The following is an 18,713-nucleotide window of genomic DNA, read 5'->3' on the forward strand; positions in this document are numbered from 1 at the left end:
GCACAAGTGGAAAAATTTAGGATGGAAAGATGAGTTCATTTGCTTCCTTAAATATCTGAGGATTTTTGTTTTGTTTTGTTTTGCTTTTTTAATGAATTCTGTGTTAAGTGACCAGCAGCCTTAAAGAAGGATAAGATAATGTCCCTGAAAGTTTCAACGTGGCTTAGTCCTTGGCCCTTTCCTCCTCTTCCTTTTTTGTCTTTAATTAATAAGGCCATGCTTGCTAATTTCAAGCTACCCATTTTTTTTTAAGATTTTATTTATTTATTTGACAGACAGAAATCACAAATAGGCAGAGAGGCAGGCAGAGAGAGAGGGAGAAGCGGGATCCCTGCTGAGGAGAGGCCAACACGGGGCTCAATCCCAGGACCCTGGGATCATGACCTGAGCCAAAGGCAGAGGCTTTAACCCACTGACCCACCCAGGTGCCCCTACCCTGTTTTACTTCTTTCTTTCTTGCTTGCTTGCTTGCTTGCTTGCTTTGAGAGAGAGAGAACATGAGAGGGGAGAAGGTCAGAGGGAGAAGCAGACTCCCCATGATGCTGGGAGCCCGATGTGAGACTTGATCCTGGGAGTCTGGGATCATGACCTGAGCTGAAAGCAGTGGCTTAACCAATTGAGCCACCCAGGCGCTCCCCTCCCCATGTTTTTCAACTGTGACCTTTCTTTAGATGATTCTTACATTCCTCTCCTCAGGACCAAGTTCTCTTCATCAGCTCTACATCTCAAGCTAACCTCCTGATGACCAGCAGAATGGTGGTTAAGAATACACACTGTAGGGACGCTCAGGTGACTCGTCAGTTAAGTGTCTGCCTTTGGCTAGGGTCATGATCTGGGGGTCCTGAGACTGGGCTGGCTCCCTGCTCAATGAGGAGTCCGCTTCTCCCTCTGCCCCTCCTCCTACTCATGCTTGCAAGCTCTCTCTCTCAAATAAATAAATAAAATCTTAAAAAAGAAAAAAAAAGAATACACACTCTAGAATTAGGATGCATAGTTCTGAGTCTCTGAGTCCTAGATTTGTTCCACTCAATTTACTGTGAGACCTTGATAGAGCAAGATTCTTAACCTCTCAAGGTCTCAACATCCTTCTGTGTAAGGTAGGGATAAGAAAAGTATTTACATGTCAAGAGTTATGAAAAGAGTTCCATGAAATAAAGAAAATAAAGTAATGAAGCCCCTTGCTTGTAGATAAAATTCAGTAAAAGCTGACTATCTTTTCTATCAATATCACTTACTCGCACTATTCTATTATCATTCTTGAACTTCATAGTTATTTTTGCTTTTGTCTTTTAGTCAATCAATCACCATATCCAACTATTCTTCTTTTGAAACACTTAAAATAAAACTTTCCCTTCCATTTCTATTTTTCTCACTGAAGCCTGCTTCTAATATTTACAGGATATAGATTAAAACTGTAGATAGAGGTCCAGCTATCATGTTTCTGAACTTTTAAAAAGTGTACATCAACCTATCAGCTGTTAAATAAAATTTGCTGTACCCTACTACCTTTGCTTAAAGACAAGATTTAAATTTAGATTTTCCAGATGCTTCTGAATTCCAGGCCAGAAAGTCTGAGCAGAAGGAAATTTTGTGCCTAAATGTGGACCCTTGGCTTTTGCCTCCAGCCATGACCACCCGTCTTCCCTCATCATGCCCACCTAATCTTTTGAAATCTTATCTATCTATGAGGGACATTTCAAATACTTCCTACATCCAAATTACCCTTGAGCCACATATGAACTCACCCTCCTATGAGTACCCAAATTATTTTGTTTCTATATATCTTAATGGAACTTAAAACATTCTGTCTTACATTTTTAATAGTACCTGTGCCTTTGTTTTCCTAGTTATGGGTCACTTCTTGACCAGAGAGTCCCTGTGCTCAATGCTAGCAGCATGTAAGAATTTCTCCATGAGCCTTTAAAAAAAAAAAAAGACCTCTAGGCTCCACCCAAAATCAAACATGAGATGCAGTGGGGAGTGGGCAGGGGTATTTTTCTAAAGCTCTATTATTGATGTTGACATGCGGTGAATGTTGATGAGAATTGTATAAGATTATAAATTCCTTGGAGGGCAGGGTCTGTGCTTGATTTTGTACTCAACAAATTCTTTGGAATTGAATTTAAGCTGATACATGTTTTCCCTCCTACAAAACACTTTCTGGTCCACAGGCTGCACATACCCTCTATAGCTACTGAAATCATTTATGAGCACTGAGGCATGATGGTGACTTGTGTTCTAGAATTATGTAAAAGGAGACATACAAAAGAATTAATTTTATAGCCTGTATCAAACGATCTCGTTTACCTGTATCTTTGTGTTTACTCTGTATGGTACATCTTACTGACAAAATAATGAACTTATTAGAAGTATGGTCAGTGTGTTATTCTTAATACCTAGCACAGTGTTTGGCATATACCTGGCATGAAATAAAAGTCTGGTGACTGGGTGAGTGAAGGAGCAAATGCATGAACAGATATTACAAACCAGCAAGACTTGATATATTATTTCAGTCAGGTGTGGGGAGGGTGAATAACGACCCCTCAAAAGATATCCATATTCTCATCCCTGGAATTTGTGATTGTTATCTCATTGGTCGAAAAAGGTGTGGGGAGGGGGCTTTGCAGATGTGATTAAAGACCTTGAGATGGACAGATCATCCTGGATTACCATGTGGGTCCTAAATACAATCACATGTATCCTTATAAGAGGGAGGCACAGGGATATTAGACACAGACAGAAGAGAAGGCAGTGTGACCATAAAAGCAGATATTAAAGTGATGCTGCCACAAAGTAACACACAAAAAAGCTAGAAGTGGGAGAAAAAAAAAAAAAAACCATTCAGAGGGGGAGAGGGGGACACACAAGAAGATGGGCATGGCAAATGGTGTAAAAATGCCTCAAAAGGTTAAGCAAGGCAACACAGTCATTTACTATTGGAGATGGGACAGAGTAGGAAGGTAGCATAGAAGGAACAAGTGGGGTGGCATAATTCCATTTACTCAAAAGTGAACAAGCTTGAGACAGACACATTAGAAATTGTGACAAAACGAGTAATGATGCGTCTTCTCACCAGTGTGGAAAGACCTACAGACATCAGTGTTCATGGTGACATTCACAAAAGCATAGTTATAGGTCACAGCTGAGAAAAAAGCACAAATTTGTACATAATAATTCTAAATGAACACTATCTGTTTTAGTATCTCTTTTATAATTACATCTTTTATGTATTGATATAACAAATGCATGACATATTTTCCAAATAAAGAAACTGGGACAAAGAAAGATTTAGTGAACAGCAGACAGATAACAGGTAACACTTGTTTCCAGAGCTGAGCTTCTGTTTAAGTCCCTGGGCTTTTACCAGTAACTTCAAATATGCATTTGTGTAATTTCTCAGTAACAGATAAGATAACCAAGAATTCAATGCAAAAGATATGGATTCACTTAGAACTGATGAGTGTGAATACTTTTTTTTTTTTTTTATGGAGTGAGGGTAGAGGTAGAGAATGATAAAGAATATAAGGAAAGCAGAAGCCAAAAGACCAAACCTCTTCACCTTAAATATTGGTTAAGAACCTTTAACCACAGCAGGATGTAAACATTTCCATAATGATCCTAGAGTTATAACAAGCAAAATAAACAATCCAACCTTAACATGTCCCAATTCCCCAAGGACCCCAGGTTCAACTTGTAGTTTAAGAATTAGTCACTCATTTAGACTGAAGCAAACCCCTATGGATTCAGGGAGTTTGCGATCAACTAATGGGTTATGGCGTTATTGTCAGTGGATGTTACCCCACAGGAGGCTGGACCATTGCATCACTCAGGGTAAAGACATACTTCTTTTGTGTGTGACAAACAAGAGCCTACCCAAAGAGGTTCCACAGGGAACTGTGAGGGAAAGATATGCCATGCTTACCTGTTCCACATCTGTTCTTTCATTATCTTTAGAAAAATGAACTTCCTGGACAGAAATGAAAGCAACCCCACATGACTAGATAAATGCCAAATAAGAGATCATATCATCTATCTAGTATCATGCAGCAACAATGTCAAATAATAAAGCCAAAGCACATCTTCAATGGAGACACACAGAAAATTTAGGATCCTCATGTAATCTTTATGAAGACTTCAACTACCATATTAAAGTGCTATGAGTTCATCACTTTAAATGAGAAGAATTGAAAACATATAAATGCCATAAATTTTAAACCAGCTGTTTTCCTTTATACATACTGCACAGAAGATCGCTGGAAACCTATTGCATAAAAAACATTACTGTTAATAGTACAGTCTGCAGAATGCATTAATTTTTAAAAGTTTAAATGAAGTAGGACCAAATTTAAAACAATTTGCTGCTTAACCACAATTCAAAATCCTTTTACTCTTTCTTCTATTCTTAACTACAGTGTGTATTTTTCATGGGGCAGGAGGTAGCTTATAGGTATTGGAACAGGGAGAGTCCAAGTTACTAGAAGGCAAAAGGCTGGTCAGTTGGTCTCTACAACTGTGCTAGCTAAAGTAGCTCTAAACTTAGAGATTTCACATTTAGGGAATTCAATAGGTAGCCACAGAGGTCATAAACAATAACCACCCTATTGCAATGTTTATTGTTCAAGGTATAGGGAAACCACCCTAGAAGGACAAAAGCATTTCAGTGGGTAGCACTGAATAGCTCAAAACCTTCATGAAGAGGTAAAAGGAAAAGAAAGTCAACAAACAAATAAATAAGAAGAAACAAAGGGAAAGTTCATGATTTACCACAGAGATCAAGCAGCTTCCTTTGGCTCAGATATTTTCAACTGCTTCCTTTCCCTTCAAAGACAGTACATCAGCCTCCTCACAAAATGCCCTTTGTTCTTTACTGATTTGGCTCCTTTTATGTGCTAGGCAACATATTAGCTAACTAATCAAGCAACCATGAGTAAAATCACCAATTGTCTTATTTTATATTTTAAAAAATCTTAGAAAAAGGTCTTTTGCTTTCAAAAAGCTTCATTTATTACTGTGCTATGAATAAGAAAACCTCCACCTCCAGGAATAAGCTCCATATCTGGTGAGGTAACAGATGTGGGAGGAGCCCGGGAGCGCCAAGGAAGGCTTCACAGAACAAGAAGTTCAAAGAACGAGATAGAGCCGCCTTGAACAATAAATAACCAAGTGAAGGTGTAACAGTATGAAAGAGAGGGCACTCCCAGCATGAGACAGTTTCATTCAAGGGTCTGTAGGCAGAAGAGCAGGACCTGGGGAAGGCACACAGCTCCATGTCTTGACCAGAACCGGCTCGTGGTTTATTGAGGAAAAATAAAGACAAACATGAAAAGGGTCTGGAGTCCTTATGTACCTCAGGGAGAGGTTATGGAGAGTCTCTGACATTTCTCCAACAGGGCAGTGACTTGGTCAGTTAGGGTAAAGGAGAAGTAATCTCAGAGGAGAAAACAGACTTGCTACCCAGAAGTTCAAAGCCAATCTACTCCTTCTTTAGCAACTTTATAGAACTTGAGTTTATGTACCAAGGGCATTTGCTTTATCCAATCTCCCTTCCTTTCTTTCTCTTCCTCTTCATATATTTTATTTTTTTTAAACTCATTTTATAAATCCCAAATCCATCTAGGCAGGATAAAAGAAAAAAGAAAGAAAGAAAACTAAGGTAGGAAGGCAGATGGGTAGGCGGACTATCAGTTCTCCCAACAGAAGGGGAAATGAACTCTACTTTGACATATTTTATTGAAATTCAGAGATTCGATAGCACACGTTATCCAACACAAGTTATAGTATGTATTATTTTTCCTCTTTCTATAATTGGCTTCCTGACTTTTTCTACTAATTTCCAGCTCCTTTCACTAAAATACTATTACCTTTAAAATCTGTTTTCTAATTTATTGTTCCACTTTAAACATAAAACCAAAATAATATATATTAAATTTTCCATTAAAAGTGAAGCACATTAGTGGCATAGATACATTTAAAAAAAAAACATAAAACCACCCAGAAACAATTTTTACAGCTTTGAGCTAATTAATTTCCAAAATATCCTTAATCATAACATTACTTTTAATACTTGATGAGAGGAGACAGATTTTCAGGAAGAATGATTTCATAATCACTGGGTTAATAATTTATTTCAAAAGATAGTACTCCCTGAATGATAGTAACCACCCCCAAATGTCCACACCCATGAATACATTGGACAGGCATTTGAGATTCCAGCGACATACCCAACAAGTAACTACAATGACTTCCTATACTTTTTTCCTACCAGATAAAGAGTCTAAAAAGAGGGGTTCTAGTAAAGTTCTGGCTTTGTCCATTTGTACAGCAGTCTTAGATCTGCAGAAAGCATTTGGAATCTCAGAATCAAATAAACAAGTGAGGTAATCCAACAGCCTTTCCTGTAACAAAAGACCCAGGTATCACCAGCTGTCATTTAAGATGTTTATATTCTCAGAAAATCCAAACCCACTACCGGGTTTTTCTTAATACTTTGTACCTATGTCATTTCAGCATTTCTTTCTAAAGAACATCTCTCTCTGAGGTCGAAGTTAAAAGATGAGCGCCTGCATAGGTGCCCCTAGGATTATCTGCCCTCTCTTAGGACTCACAGAATTCCAAAGAGGGCAAAATTATTAGGGCAAATTCCAACTTCAAAGGAAATTCCCCAGCCAGGCCAGTTGCCAATGAACTCTAATATCAATACAAAGAGAAGCTCTTCTTGGAAGTTAAGAGTCTGGGAGATAAGGTTAATTAAGCCATGCCCACTGAGGAGCAACCAGCCACTGTAAGAGGAAAGAACTTTCTTCATGTAATCAAATCCCCGAAAGTAATCATGAAAAAAGACTTAAAACAATTTCATAGTCCACCTCAGAGTTCTTCTACTCTCTATAAATCAATATAAGAGTTTAAGGAAATACTCACCAATCAATTAAGTCACAAGTCTCTTTTTGGGGGGTATTAAAGTACCTGAAGCAATGTACAAATCTACATATGAGACACGTGTAGATAAAAGGTATTGATCATAATTTGCAAGGATAGGCATGACAAAATCAAAGCCATAATAATTGCTCACCTATTAGAAACTCGGGATTTTTTTTTTTTTTCAGAAACTCAGGATTTTATGAATCTACATAACAAAGATAGAAAGAACCAAGAAAATAAAGAGGATGGGAGATAATTAAAATGTAATTGCAATACTTAAGGAAAAAGAAACACTTTGCTCATAACAGAGAACACTGTGCATTTCTTTAGAACTTAAAGAATTTATTCTTATCTTACTAACGATTTTATTTAACATGGTTCTTTGCTTTCTAACCCTATAACAAATTAGAACTAATAAATTATAAATGGAGAAGACTGCTCTGTACACTGACATTCTTAAAAGATAACCAATTAAAATTAAATCAATAGAAAAACATATAAAGTAAAGCATTTGAGTATTTAGTGGACCTTACATGGTCCTACATACCTCTTTATTCCCTAAGACTTATTACATTGGAAAACAATCTCACACTCAGGTGTACATGCACAACTCTGGTATCATTAACAGCAAACCCCAAAGTATACACAGAAAAAGAAAATTCTGTAAAGGCTAATATCCTGTTATAAAAAAAATGTTGACCTTGTGTTTTGTGGAGGTACTAATATTTGCTCCTGGATCTTCAAAACTAAAGTCTAGCATTGTTTTATAATTGTCCTCATGAAAAATCAGTGTAAAACAAGTGTTTATCAACCACTGCCTATCTGACCTAGATTTTCATCATAATATTTGAAACTACAAAGTTGTTCAAAAATGTGATGCAAATATGCAATGAAGAGCAAATGTTAAGAATGGGGACTATTAAATTATTTCTTCCTCAGCATATATTTAACTATAATTTCAGATAAACTGGCGTGACTTTTCCCTTCTGCACACAGCCTTCAGCAGCAGCTGGTATGACTTTTATACACTAAGTAAGGACACATAATATTCTATACCATGCATATTATTCCCATTTTCTGGAAGGTTCCACTAACAACAAGAACTTGAATTTTCCAGTAGCTACACAGTTTCACTCTTTCACATTATTCACAAAGAAAAGCTTCCTTAACCATCTCTTAGAAAATGTAGAAAGCTGATTTTTCTCTAATTTCACTGTTTCTATCTCTTTAAAAAAAATACTTAGCTTTTGACTCACAGGGTTTGTCAAGAGTACATTATGAAATACTCCTACCTCTTGAAAGCAATGTTGTCTTTGCACTCCCAGGTGTAAATAGTCAAGACGAATGGGGTAGGAACTGGCCAGCTACTCTCACCAAACTTGTTTCCTCCTCTTCCTGGACCAGTGCTAGACTCCTTTTCCCAGCCTCCTCTATAGTTAGGTGGGGTTAGGTGACTAAATTCAACCCAAAGAAATGTGGGTGTGCCTATGGAAACATCCACATAAACCTACTTCTTCCATTTCCCTTCTATCAGCTTGATCTAGAGATGTACATTGACCTTGGAATCCAAAAGCAGAAGGCAAGTCACAAGTCAGAAACTGTCTGGGGCCTGAATCACCACTAGAATCACCACTAGCCTGCCACTCAGGAAAGTCATTTTCATCTTTATGTGAGGAAGAAAGAACCTTCTTTTCTGTTTGAACTACATTATGGGGATTCCTTTAGTAGTGCTATGGACACAGTAAGAATTATAAAATGGACATAATAAGAATTATATAAACTGAATTACCCACCAACATTATTTGTGAAATGTAAAGTTGAGAAGAAATAAATGCACAAAATAAATTTAAATTGAACATTTTGGTAAAAGATTTGTGCCTCGGCATTGGAGAATAAATAAAATGCTCTTTATGTTTCAAACTTGAATATCAGATTGAGAAGTTCAGAATTAGCAATAGCAAAAGAATGAGTCAGTTAATTACAAAGTTAAAGTAGTCAAAGAAAACCCAAAATAATATTTAATACATTTAACATTCCTTATTTCCCACCAATATTGTACTCCCATCATATTCTGTTATAAAACTTTAAGAGACTGATATAGAATATTCTTCTTGAACACAACTTGAAATAAATAATTAGCTGGGAGACTGAAAATGTTTTAGTTATACAGAGCTTATTGAAATGGGATTTGACCTATTATTTCATTAAAAAGCCAACTGGTCAGACTCATCCGGGGAAGCCATAACCTACTTCACTTGTCCTATGACTCTATTTCATTTACCATTCATTTTCTACAGTAACATAGTGTGAACGAACTGTAGAGAAAATACCCACTTGGACATTTTGATTTTTGTTTGTAGCTTTGTCCTGGTTTTAGTTCCCTACTTAAGGACTAAATGGCACCACAGTGGGCAATGCACTGGAGTAAAAGTGGTGAATCATTAAAGAGTTCGTAAATTTTAAAAACAGGGGCAGGCCTTCTGGGCCCCATATGCTTCTAGAAAACCCAATGTTGTGCTGTATTAATTGAACCGTGAAACTTTTATTAGTCCTCTTTAAAAATGCTTGCAGTGAAGCTTTTATTAATGCTTGCCCTCAAATTGTTTATACTACTTAGCATTTCCATAACAATTTATATTTCAAAGAACTTTTTGATCATAAGTTAAATCTACTACATTTCTATAAGAGAATGCAGCTGCTTAGCAAAACAGAAGCATGAAGGGAAAACTCAATTAATTTTTGCCTAACATTTGGCAATGGGAAAAGGAACAGAATATTAGATCTTCCCACAAACCTTAACTTCTGTTTGTATAAGCCCAGTCCTCCCACTCCATACAGGTGGAATGATTGTTATAAGTGTTCTCACAGTGGTGAAGAAACGAGAAATTAGTTACCTTTACACAAGAGCTTTGAAAACTAATGTTACAGGACTTTGCAAGAGCTATAGCAGCTCTACTATTCAAAGTCACGTAGATGCCCACAAGGCCACCGCATTGCCCAAGATAAAGAGGCATCACACACATTGTGTTCTATGTTTCAAAAAATTCCTTTGGCTACATTTTTGTCAAAATTACATTATACAAATTAGATCCATCAAAAGTAAAAGTCATGCTGGAATTACTCTAAGGTTGATGCAGCTTTTATTTATTCACTCTTAAAAATGTCCAGGCTTAAGTCATGTTTTCTATATTCTTGCGGTCATACTAAAAATCTGATCTAGGTTAAAATAGATGGAAATCAGTTTTGACTTGGGATGGGGGATGTCCTCTTTCTATATCTTTGGGTCACCTCCACATAAAAACATGATGGCCTTGGAGTGCCTGGGTGGCTCAGTGGGTTAGTCTCTGCCTTCAGCTCAGGTCATGGTCCCAGAGTCCTGGGATCAAGACCCGCATCGGGCTCTCTGCTCCGCAGGGAGCCTGCTTCCTCCCCTCTCTCTCTGCCTGCCTCTCTGCCTACTTGCGATCTCTCTGTCAAATAAATAAATAAATAATCTTAAAACAAAACAAAACATGATGGCCTGGAAGCAGAGAATACATATAAAGGCAAGAGAATTTCCCCACAAATTATTACCTCCTAGAGTTTTCAATAGCGCTAGCTTTTCACTTAGCAGAAAGCAAAATCACTGAGTTATACATTAGCTCACAAGAGAAATAGGTATTTCTACATTGAGATAGGATTTAATGATGTATTTTTGGTTTTTCTAGAGTCTTCAAGTGAGAAATTATAGTGTTTGTTAGACAGATTAAAAAACACTTCCACACTTTGCCAAGTCACAGTGAAGAGCATTATGCAATCTGTTATCTAGTACCCTCTACCCAAGTCAACAGCATAATTCTCTTTAGGGGAGGAGTCTGAGAATTTGTATTTAAAATAAGAGTCTCGTGTGATATTTATTAACTGACATGTTTGGAAAACTCTAGATTAGATGAGCCCTAAAATCATTCCTTCTGGGATTTGGCAATCCTGATAAAAATTACATTACTAGAAATGTCATTCACACTGCTGTACAAAGGAAATTAACTTCTGTTCCTATATTTGTTAAAATAATACGGTGAATGGACCAAAACTACTTATTCGTCTGTGTCTCCCACTGAAGAGTGCTGTCCACAAGGGCAGACCAAGATTTAGTACTCTTTGCGTCCATACTGAGTAACACAGAGCCTGGCACAAAATGCTTAATGAGCTTTGAATGACTGACTATCGCAACTGCCGCAGCTAGCTGCCAGTTTCATCCAGACAGTCCTCCCTCCATTCAGGCTCTTCAGTGCCCAAAAAGCAACACCCAGTGCTCTAACTTAGAACATTATTGAGGCACCAAGATTAAAATAAAACCCAGTGAATTCTATATTCAAAAATCAGCACTCATTGTTTGACTGAATACATGATCAAGACAGCAATATTTAGTACTTGATATCAACTATAATTGAACAGGGATGGAGAAGTTTTATGGGGAAAACAAGAATTCACACGATCCCCGAACCAATTTTCAAGACAAACATAAATACTCTGTCCAAAGCACTGACTATTAAAGAATTTCTGGAATAACTGGAGTGAGTCTATTTTTCTGGTGCACAATAACTCCTTGGAGCCCTTGGCAGAACAAAAGCAAAACAAACGGATGGTGATTGCCTCAGGGCAATTTAAGTCTCTTTTTAGATAGCTTTTCTTTTCTTTTCTTTTCTTTTTTTAAGGATATGTAAGAAAAACACTTTTTCTAAATCAAAAGATTAGGTTATTTCTCACCAGTAGAATATATATGGCACCATAAGATACAGGCTAATAATAGCAGAACAATGTTTTCATGTTTATGGCCAGAACATTTTCTTTTACGTATGCAAAGTGCATTTCAGGTCTAGATCATAGTTTGCATTTGTAATAAATAGAAAAGATTCCCACCCACCTGGCCCATTTGCTATGACATTCCTCAATTCGTATTTCATTCATAAAAACTTCCCAAACAGAATTAAGACCTCTGTATGCTGCTCTCAATAGAGCAGAATATTTTTTAAAAAGTACACAGGGAAACTTTAGTGATTCTAACGTCCAATGAACTTCACTCAGTAGTTGTCTCATTTATCACCCACTTTTTCCCTTCTCCTAACTGAACAAGTATCATGGCTGGCAAGAACTTCCTGATTTAAACAGCAGCCTCAAAGGGTATTTTCATATTATAAGATCAATATTCTTGAAGGGAATGATGATTTCAACTGTCAAATTTTACCACCTGTGAGTCAATATCGGGTATATACAGAATTAATCTAAGTATTTGGTATTATTTTACTTTATGTTTTTTTAAAGAGTCCAAAAGATTTGTCCATCTTACATACTACAATACCTTTATATATATAGAAACTCTGAGTTTAAAAAAAAAAATGCTACAGGTTATCATCCTGAATATAAAAAGTTGAGCTATACATCCTATTCCCTCCTCCTCCATATGGACCTCGAAGCAAGGATTCATGTCCACTTTCTACAAAACAATCTATGCTGGGTAGACAATAAGACTTCTATTTAACTTCAAATCCCCTTTAACCATGTCTGTTTCTTCTCCCTCCGGAGGGGTTAGGTACATGCACGCTCTGTTTTCCTTCTCTCTTTTACCACACAAAGTTCAGTAATGTTACTTCCGGCCACTGGCCCCTTACATACCCACAACATGCCCAGTATGCTTTACCTTTTCAGCAGTTATCTCAACAGCAACAGAAATCTCAACCTTCTCCACACATCAGACAAGAAAACTAAAAGTGGTATCACCCTTACACCAACATTCCAAAAAAACACAACTTTTAGAATGAAATCAGATGTGATATGGACCTACCTGAGAAATCCTCTAAGGTGCCCATAGCTCACATTAAGTATAAATATTTCTCTCCCCTGTTTATCTTCCTGTTCTTGGGTCCACTTTTCTTTAAGCATGTAACATTTTAAAATATTTATTGCATACTACTGATTCTCTTCTTTAACTACCGTTGTCAAAATATTCCTGTATTCACTGCAAGCTAGCTACCTTTAGATAAGCTTTGATGGCCTAAATTTGGAATCTAATCATTACAATAATGTCGTTAATGGGATTACGTGTTTCTCATTACAGACGAGTGGGGCCAGGTGTAAAGGTGTTAGACAAATGGTAAATAAAAACTACACAGACACTGAAAGTGCTACACTTGCACTCTTTAAAAGTGAGTTTCATAAAATGAGTGTAATTATAATTTGGATCCAAATTTTTCCTGTCTAGTTTTATCCTTCATTAGCCATGATGGCATCTGCATTTTTTGGTCCATTTCAAGATTACATATCTTGGTAAAGTTGCTGTTTCAAATGTTTCGCTTGGATATAGCTGTTGTCACTGACATAAATTCTACTGCTCATCATTCAGTCTGCCCTGTCACTCTTCTGTGAGGCCAGTAAGGGAAGTAAACTGACAATATGGGGAGTATATGATAGAGGTGGGTGGAGAATGAAGGGACATTACACCATTGTTTTAAATATGTAAAAAGTCTATTTTCTGGTCTGGAGAATTAAAGACAAACTCCTATATAAATCTTAGACCATAATTTCCAGAAATGAAGGAAGTTTTCTGCCACTTCTGTACTTAGCCAATTTGTTCCTACTCATTTTTGTATGGTTTTTTCAACACATTCCATCGCAAGGAAAGGGGGGAAAATATTTGACTACAATAGTTCTAAATTAAATGACTTTTTAAAATTATGCCATTTTGAAACATTAAATTTAAAATAAAATTATATTTAAAATGCAATATATATAAATATAAAATGCAAACATTTTAAATTAGTAGATTTAATAGATTAAGAGCTTATGTTAACCTTAATAGAAAGGATAATAACAGTATGCTACAAACGTGATAAGCAATGTAGCTCCCCCACAGGGCTGTCTATGAGGTGCAGGTGGGGCAGAGAGCAGCAGGGGAAGGAACAAGTATAGCAGGCTAGACCAGTGGTTCCCAAAGTACAGTCTCCAGGCAAATAACATCACTCGGGACAACCTGTAAAACATGAAATTCTAGGGCCCCACCCTAGACATTCTGAATCAAAAACTACAGGAATGTGGCTAATTTTTATCAAGACCTCCCAGTAATGTTAATGTGTGCTGAAGTTTGAGAACCACTGGGCTACGGGAACTCAGAGACAAACAGCCTAGGCAACTCTTCAACTGTTTACTCAGGTGACAATGTCAATTACAAATAGTGACTTTAACTAAAAACTCTGGAATATCTTTACTATGTCACTTGGAATCAACAGTCACAATTCTATCCTACAATAATTTCCAGTTCCATATTCAACCTACAAGCTGGCAGGCAGCCCATTGAGGATGTGAGGAAAGGTTGATGAGACAGTGGAATATCAGAGCAACATATCTGGGCGTGGCACTCCATGGATCAAAAATCTTGGCAAAAGATTTCCTTTTGTAAATCCTGAATATAATATTATACCAGTTTCAACCTTGGGAGCTGGATAACTCAAGGATATCAACACACTAAAAAGGTTATTTTTTTTTTTAAAGAAGAAAATAGAAATAGAAATAAATTATCCTATAATGATCCAAGCAGAAAATTCTTTTTAAAATTTATCCATGATTAACTCGTGATATCAAACCCTACTCCGTCACTCTGAGGCCTGAATTATGTTTGCTCCAAAAGTGACACTCTGTTCCTACAGGAATGGGTGTTGGCTCTGCTGATCACAACACTAAATGAGCCACATATTACACTAGACTCAGAGGAAGCAGGTGTCGAGATTATAATTAAATACATATATAGGAAACAGGAGTGGTGGCAAAGAAGGCCAGGGAGGAGAGATATCCTTCCTGTGTGTCAAAAAAATGGAGAAGGTATAAATCCACAAGCTGCTTTCCAAGCCCCACAGCACAATTTAAAAGCATACAGACATGTATTAGGTCAGAAAGACTATGGGTGTGAATTAGATGCCTACATCATATTTAATAAATATTAATAACGTCACAAAATCCAATCCAATGCTACATTAGGAGCAGAAGGATTAAAGCCTGGTGCTCAGATAACAATGCAAATGAAATTAGTGCCTGGAAAGCAAACCAGGTTATGTAACAGAGGATTAGCTATGGAATACAAAATTCAAAATTCATCATATTAACCAATCTTTGTCAGGAAAAAAAGTCCTTTCATGACTTAAATTGCTTGCTTTGAAGCAACACAAAGCAATGTCTTTCATATAAAATCTGTTAATAGTTTAAGAAGGAACCAGACTGACCAGGCTGCACTGGCGAGCTCATCATGGGACTCTGGAGAAGGACGAACAAGACGGGCTGCAGACTCACAACCTTCCTTCAGCAGTCAGTGTTGGTCCGGGAGAAGATGGCAGAGGAGAAACCTAGAATGGACAAAAAAATTAGATGTGTATGATACAGGTTTTGTCAAGCCACACAGGAAGACAGAGAATTGGCTTTGCATCTCAGCTCAACCCCAGGGGGGCCGTGAGTCTTTGAGGCAGTCATACCAACCTCCCCGGGGTCATACGTCTTCATCCATAAAAAAGCAAATTGACCAGTCATGCTTTAAAGCACAGAAATATCAAGAATATCAAGGAATATGATAGGCATGGAAGGAATCTGTGAGGAAGAAAGCACTTCCCAAAATTATAATTAGTTTCCTGTATACTATTCACTTGAATTTGTTTGCTGTTATCATTACTATACAAATTAAAAATATCTTTTGGAATTTGGATGTAAGTGTCTCATTGCACAGTATGATTAAATATCACTGTCAAAGATTTCCTTCTAGGGACAAGAGTTCTTAGTGAAAAGAATGTAATGGACCAAAATAAGGACCAAGTAGGTCATGAACTATAAGAGTGAGAAAAACTCCCTATTATAATTTCCATTTCTTCTTGAAATCTTTTGTAATTTTGTTCCAGCTAGAAGTAGTAACAGCCATAGTCCTTCCAGGAGTGGCACTTACAGGATGAACTTCTTGAAAGGAATTTAAGGGACTTTCAGCTTTTAATTTGAATGTAGTCTCACTTCTAGATACTTCAGCAAAGGAAAAGCAAATGGAAGGACATTTTCCTCACAGTTTACTGGAATGTCAAAGTTTAAAAAAAGAAGAGGAAGAAGAAGGCTTTAAAATTGTACTTAATGAGTTTCTTACTAAAATAGTATATCCCAATTGCACTATTTTTATAGAAAGAATGCTGTAAGACTGAGAATTGTACTTCTTTCTCTTGAGGATCCAACATATTTATTGGGACTTAATTTCCCATCAGTATTTTGAAAGTGTTATTACTATTTTTGCCCAAATGTATAAAGAAGGATATAAATACATACTTCCTTTGAAGAACTATATAACACCACCATGAACACCTATCATACTTTGAGTGGTCTCTACATAGAAATAGGCTAGTAACTAAAACAGTTAAGCAAGAGTCATCAGCTAAGCAGGCTAATTCTCATCTTATCTTTGGTCCTGGAAAAGTCTTCAAATTTAGTAACAATAAAATGTATACTTTTATAAGTCTCCTTCAAAAATGACAGTGATGTGCTTCTTTTTTACTTACTTTGCACCTAATTACACTGATCAGCATTATTTTAAGAATCTGAATTTCCATGTTGATGAAAAACCAATATTTCTACCCCCAAAAAAGATGAAAAATGAAAAGCAGAAAACTCTTTTAATTTCTGTATCAGCAGAAGCATAGTGACACTGGCTTTGAAATGAAAAGATATCATATTTTAAAGTAGTAACACTCATGTGTATAGTTCTTTAGAGTCACAGAGTACTTGCAGACACATTGCCATTTTAATACCATTTTCATGTCAACCATGTTAATAGAGACTAGTAACTCTCCCCTCCCTTTATGGGTGAGAAAAATGAGGTATCATCTACTTCATAACTAAAAGGTAATAAAACCAAAATTGAAATTGAGTGAGATATGAATTTATAGACTTTAAAATTAATGACTGTGGTCTTTGAAGATTTTGACATTTTTACTTTTTTACACTGCAGTCTGACATGTTTCATAACTGCTCTTGATACCCTCTTCTCAATGTACAGTTTAATTTTAAGAACAACAAAAAGAGATAGGAAACCTTAAGAGTAGGAAAGTGAAGTAGTACTGAACGGTATCTTCCATCAGGGGCTGAGTTAGTCTGTGTTTTAAAAAAAGTCTTAATCTATAATGTCACTGTGTTCAACTAATACTTGTTTATGTACAAATACAACTCAATTTAACCAACAATTTCCAAAAGTTCAACTGGGATAAGAGTAAAGCCAAAGTTTTGCTACTTATCCACCAATCTAAGGGTGCCTGGGTGGCTCCGTTGGTTGGGCAACTGCCTTCGGCTCAGGTCATGATCCCGGTATCCAGGGATCGAGTGCCGCATTGGGCTCCTGGCTCCACAGGGAGTTTGCTTCTCCTTCTGACCCTCTTCCCTCTCATGTTCTCTCTCACTGCCTCTCTCAAATAAATAAATAAAATCTTTAAATAAAATAAAATGAAAAAGATACTTCTTTTCCACACACCTGCCATTTATTTCCCCAAACATACATAACAAATGTCCATGACATGCTGATTCATGGCTAGTTACATAATTGTTGGGTTTTGCCTTCACAGAGCTAGACCTGACTTGCAAAATGCATCTCTGATGGAAATATGAATTTGGCTTCCCAAACAGCATTAAATATTTAAAATGTAAACTACTCTCTCTGCCATTCAGCCATGCTAATAGCTGCCTAATCATGACATACTCTTCTAATATTATGAAAGTCTTGTTATCTGAATACTGTAAAAAGAAAATTAATATGCATTTTCTATGTTGATACATACCAGTTTCCACTTACTGCATCTCCATTCCCGATGAGCCACATTAAACCAAAATTATCATGACGACTACAGTAGTTGTGTAACTGAACTATGGTCATTTAAAAATCTTTCCTAAAAAGTTTCAGGAGTATCCATCCTTTATACATACATGCATCGTGTGAGTGTAAATGTGTGTATGCACATACACGCACATCATCAACTAAAGAAACTTCTCTTCCAGGGCGGCTGGGTGGCTTAGTGGGTTAAAGCCTCTACCTTTGACTTAAGTCATGATCCCAGGGTCAGGCTCTCTCTGCTCATCAGGGATCCTGCTCCCCATGCCCCCTTTCTCTCTGCCTGCCTCTCTGCCTACTTGTGATCTCTGTCAAATAAATAAATAAAACCTTAAAAAAAAAAAAAAAGAAACTTCTCTCCCCTCCTGGCCAACAAAATCAACAGATTAACAGCCTTGTTTACACCTTTTAGGGACAAAACTGATACAGAATTCTACACAAATTAGGACAGTTTTTAAGCTGCTTAGAAAAGTAAGAGGAGTCAGTGGGAGAAAATCTGTCAATGAGAATGGGCTATTTATTCTTAAATCTTGCCATACTTCTTTATCCAAATGAGCCACAGAGAAACACACTATTTTATTAGAATGGGGAAATTTTCCCGTAGTACATTAGCCATTCTTACGATAAGCCTGATGTGGAAATAATAGGAAACTGGCCTTCAAGTGGGTAGATAAATGAAAAAAAGAAGAAAAAAGCAAGTAATACTGATTGTGAGTACAAATTATCCAAGCAGATACTTGCTTTCAATTAATAGTTTCAATTAATTTGCACATTAATTTGTCCATGCTGTAAAAATATATACATGAACATTTAAGGAGATAAACACAAGCACAGCAAGAGCAAAATTGCTGCTATGAATCTTTTACCTATTGAGATCCAAGAATGGTTATTTTGGTTCCTGAAGCTATTCTTTGAGCTACACAAA

The 18,713-nt window shown here is 36.7% G+C and overlaps 1 protein-coding gene across 7 annotated transcripts in view; it reads right to left on the bottom strand.

The window, feature by feature from the left end:
- The window catches only part of HDAC9 (histone deacetylase 9), a 936,353-nt gene that overhangs the window by 848,907 nt on the left and 68,733 nt on the right, over window positions 1-18,713 (bottom strand). For all 7 annotated transcript variants that reach the window (XR_009403815.1, XM_059396742.1, XM_059396749.1 and 4 more), the window contains one exon: window positions 15,168-15,287. Coding sequence is in view for 6 of the 7 variants with exons in the window: in XM_059396742.1 (XP_059252725.1) it covers window positions 15,168-15,192 (25 nt within the window). In the remaining variant the exon portion in view is untranslated. The remainder of the gene's footprint in view (window positions 1-15,167; window positions 15,288-18,713) is intronic.

Source organism: Mustela nigripes, chromosome 4, assembly GCF_022355385.1.
Source record: "Mustela nigripes isolate SB6536 chromosome 4, MUSNIG.SB6536, whole genome shotgun sequence".
Classification (NCBI taxonomy): domain Eukaryota; kingdom Metazoa; phylum Chordata; class Mammalia; order Carnivora; family Mustelidae; genus Mustela; species Mustela nigripes.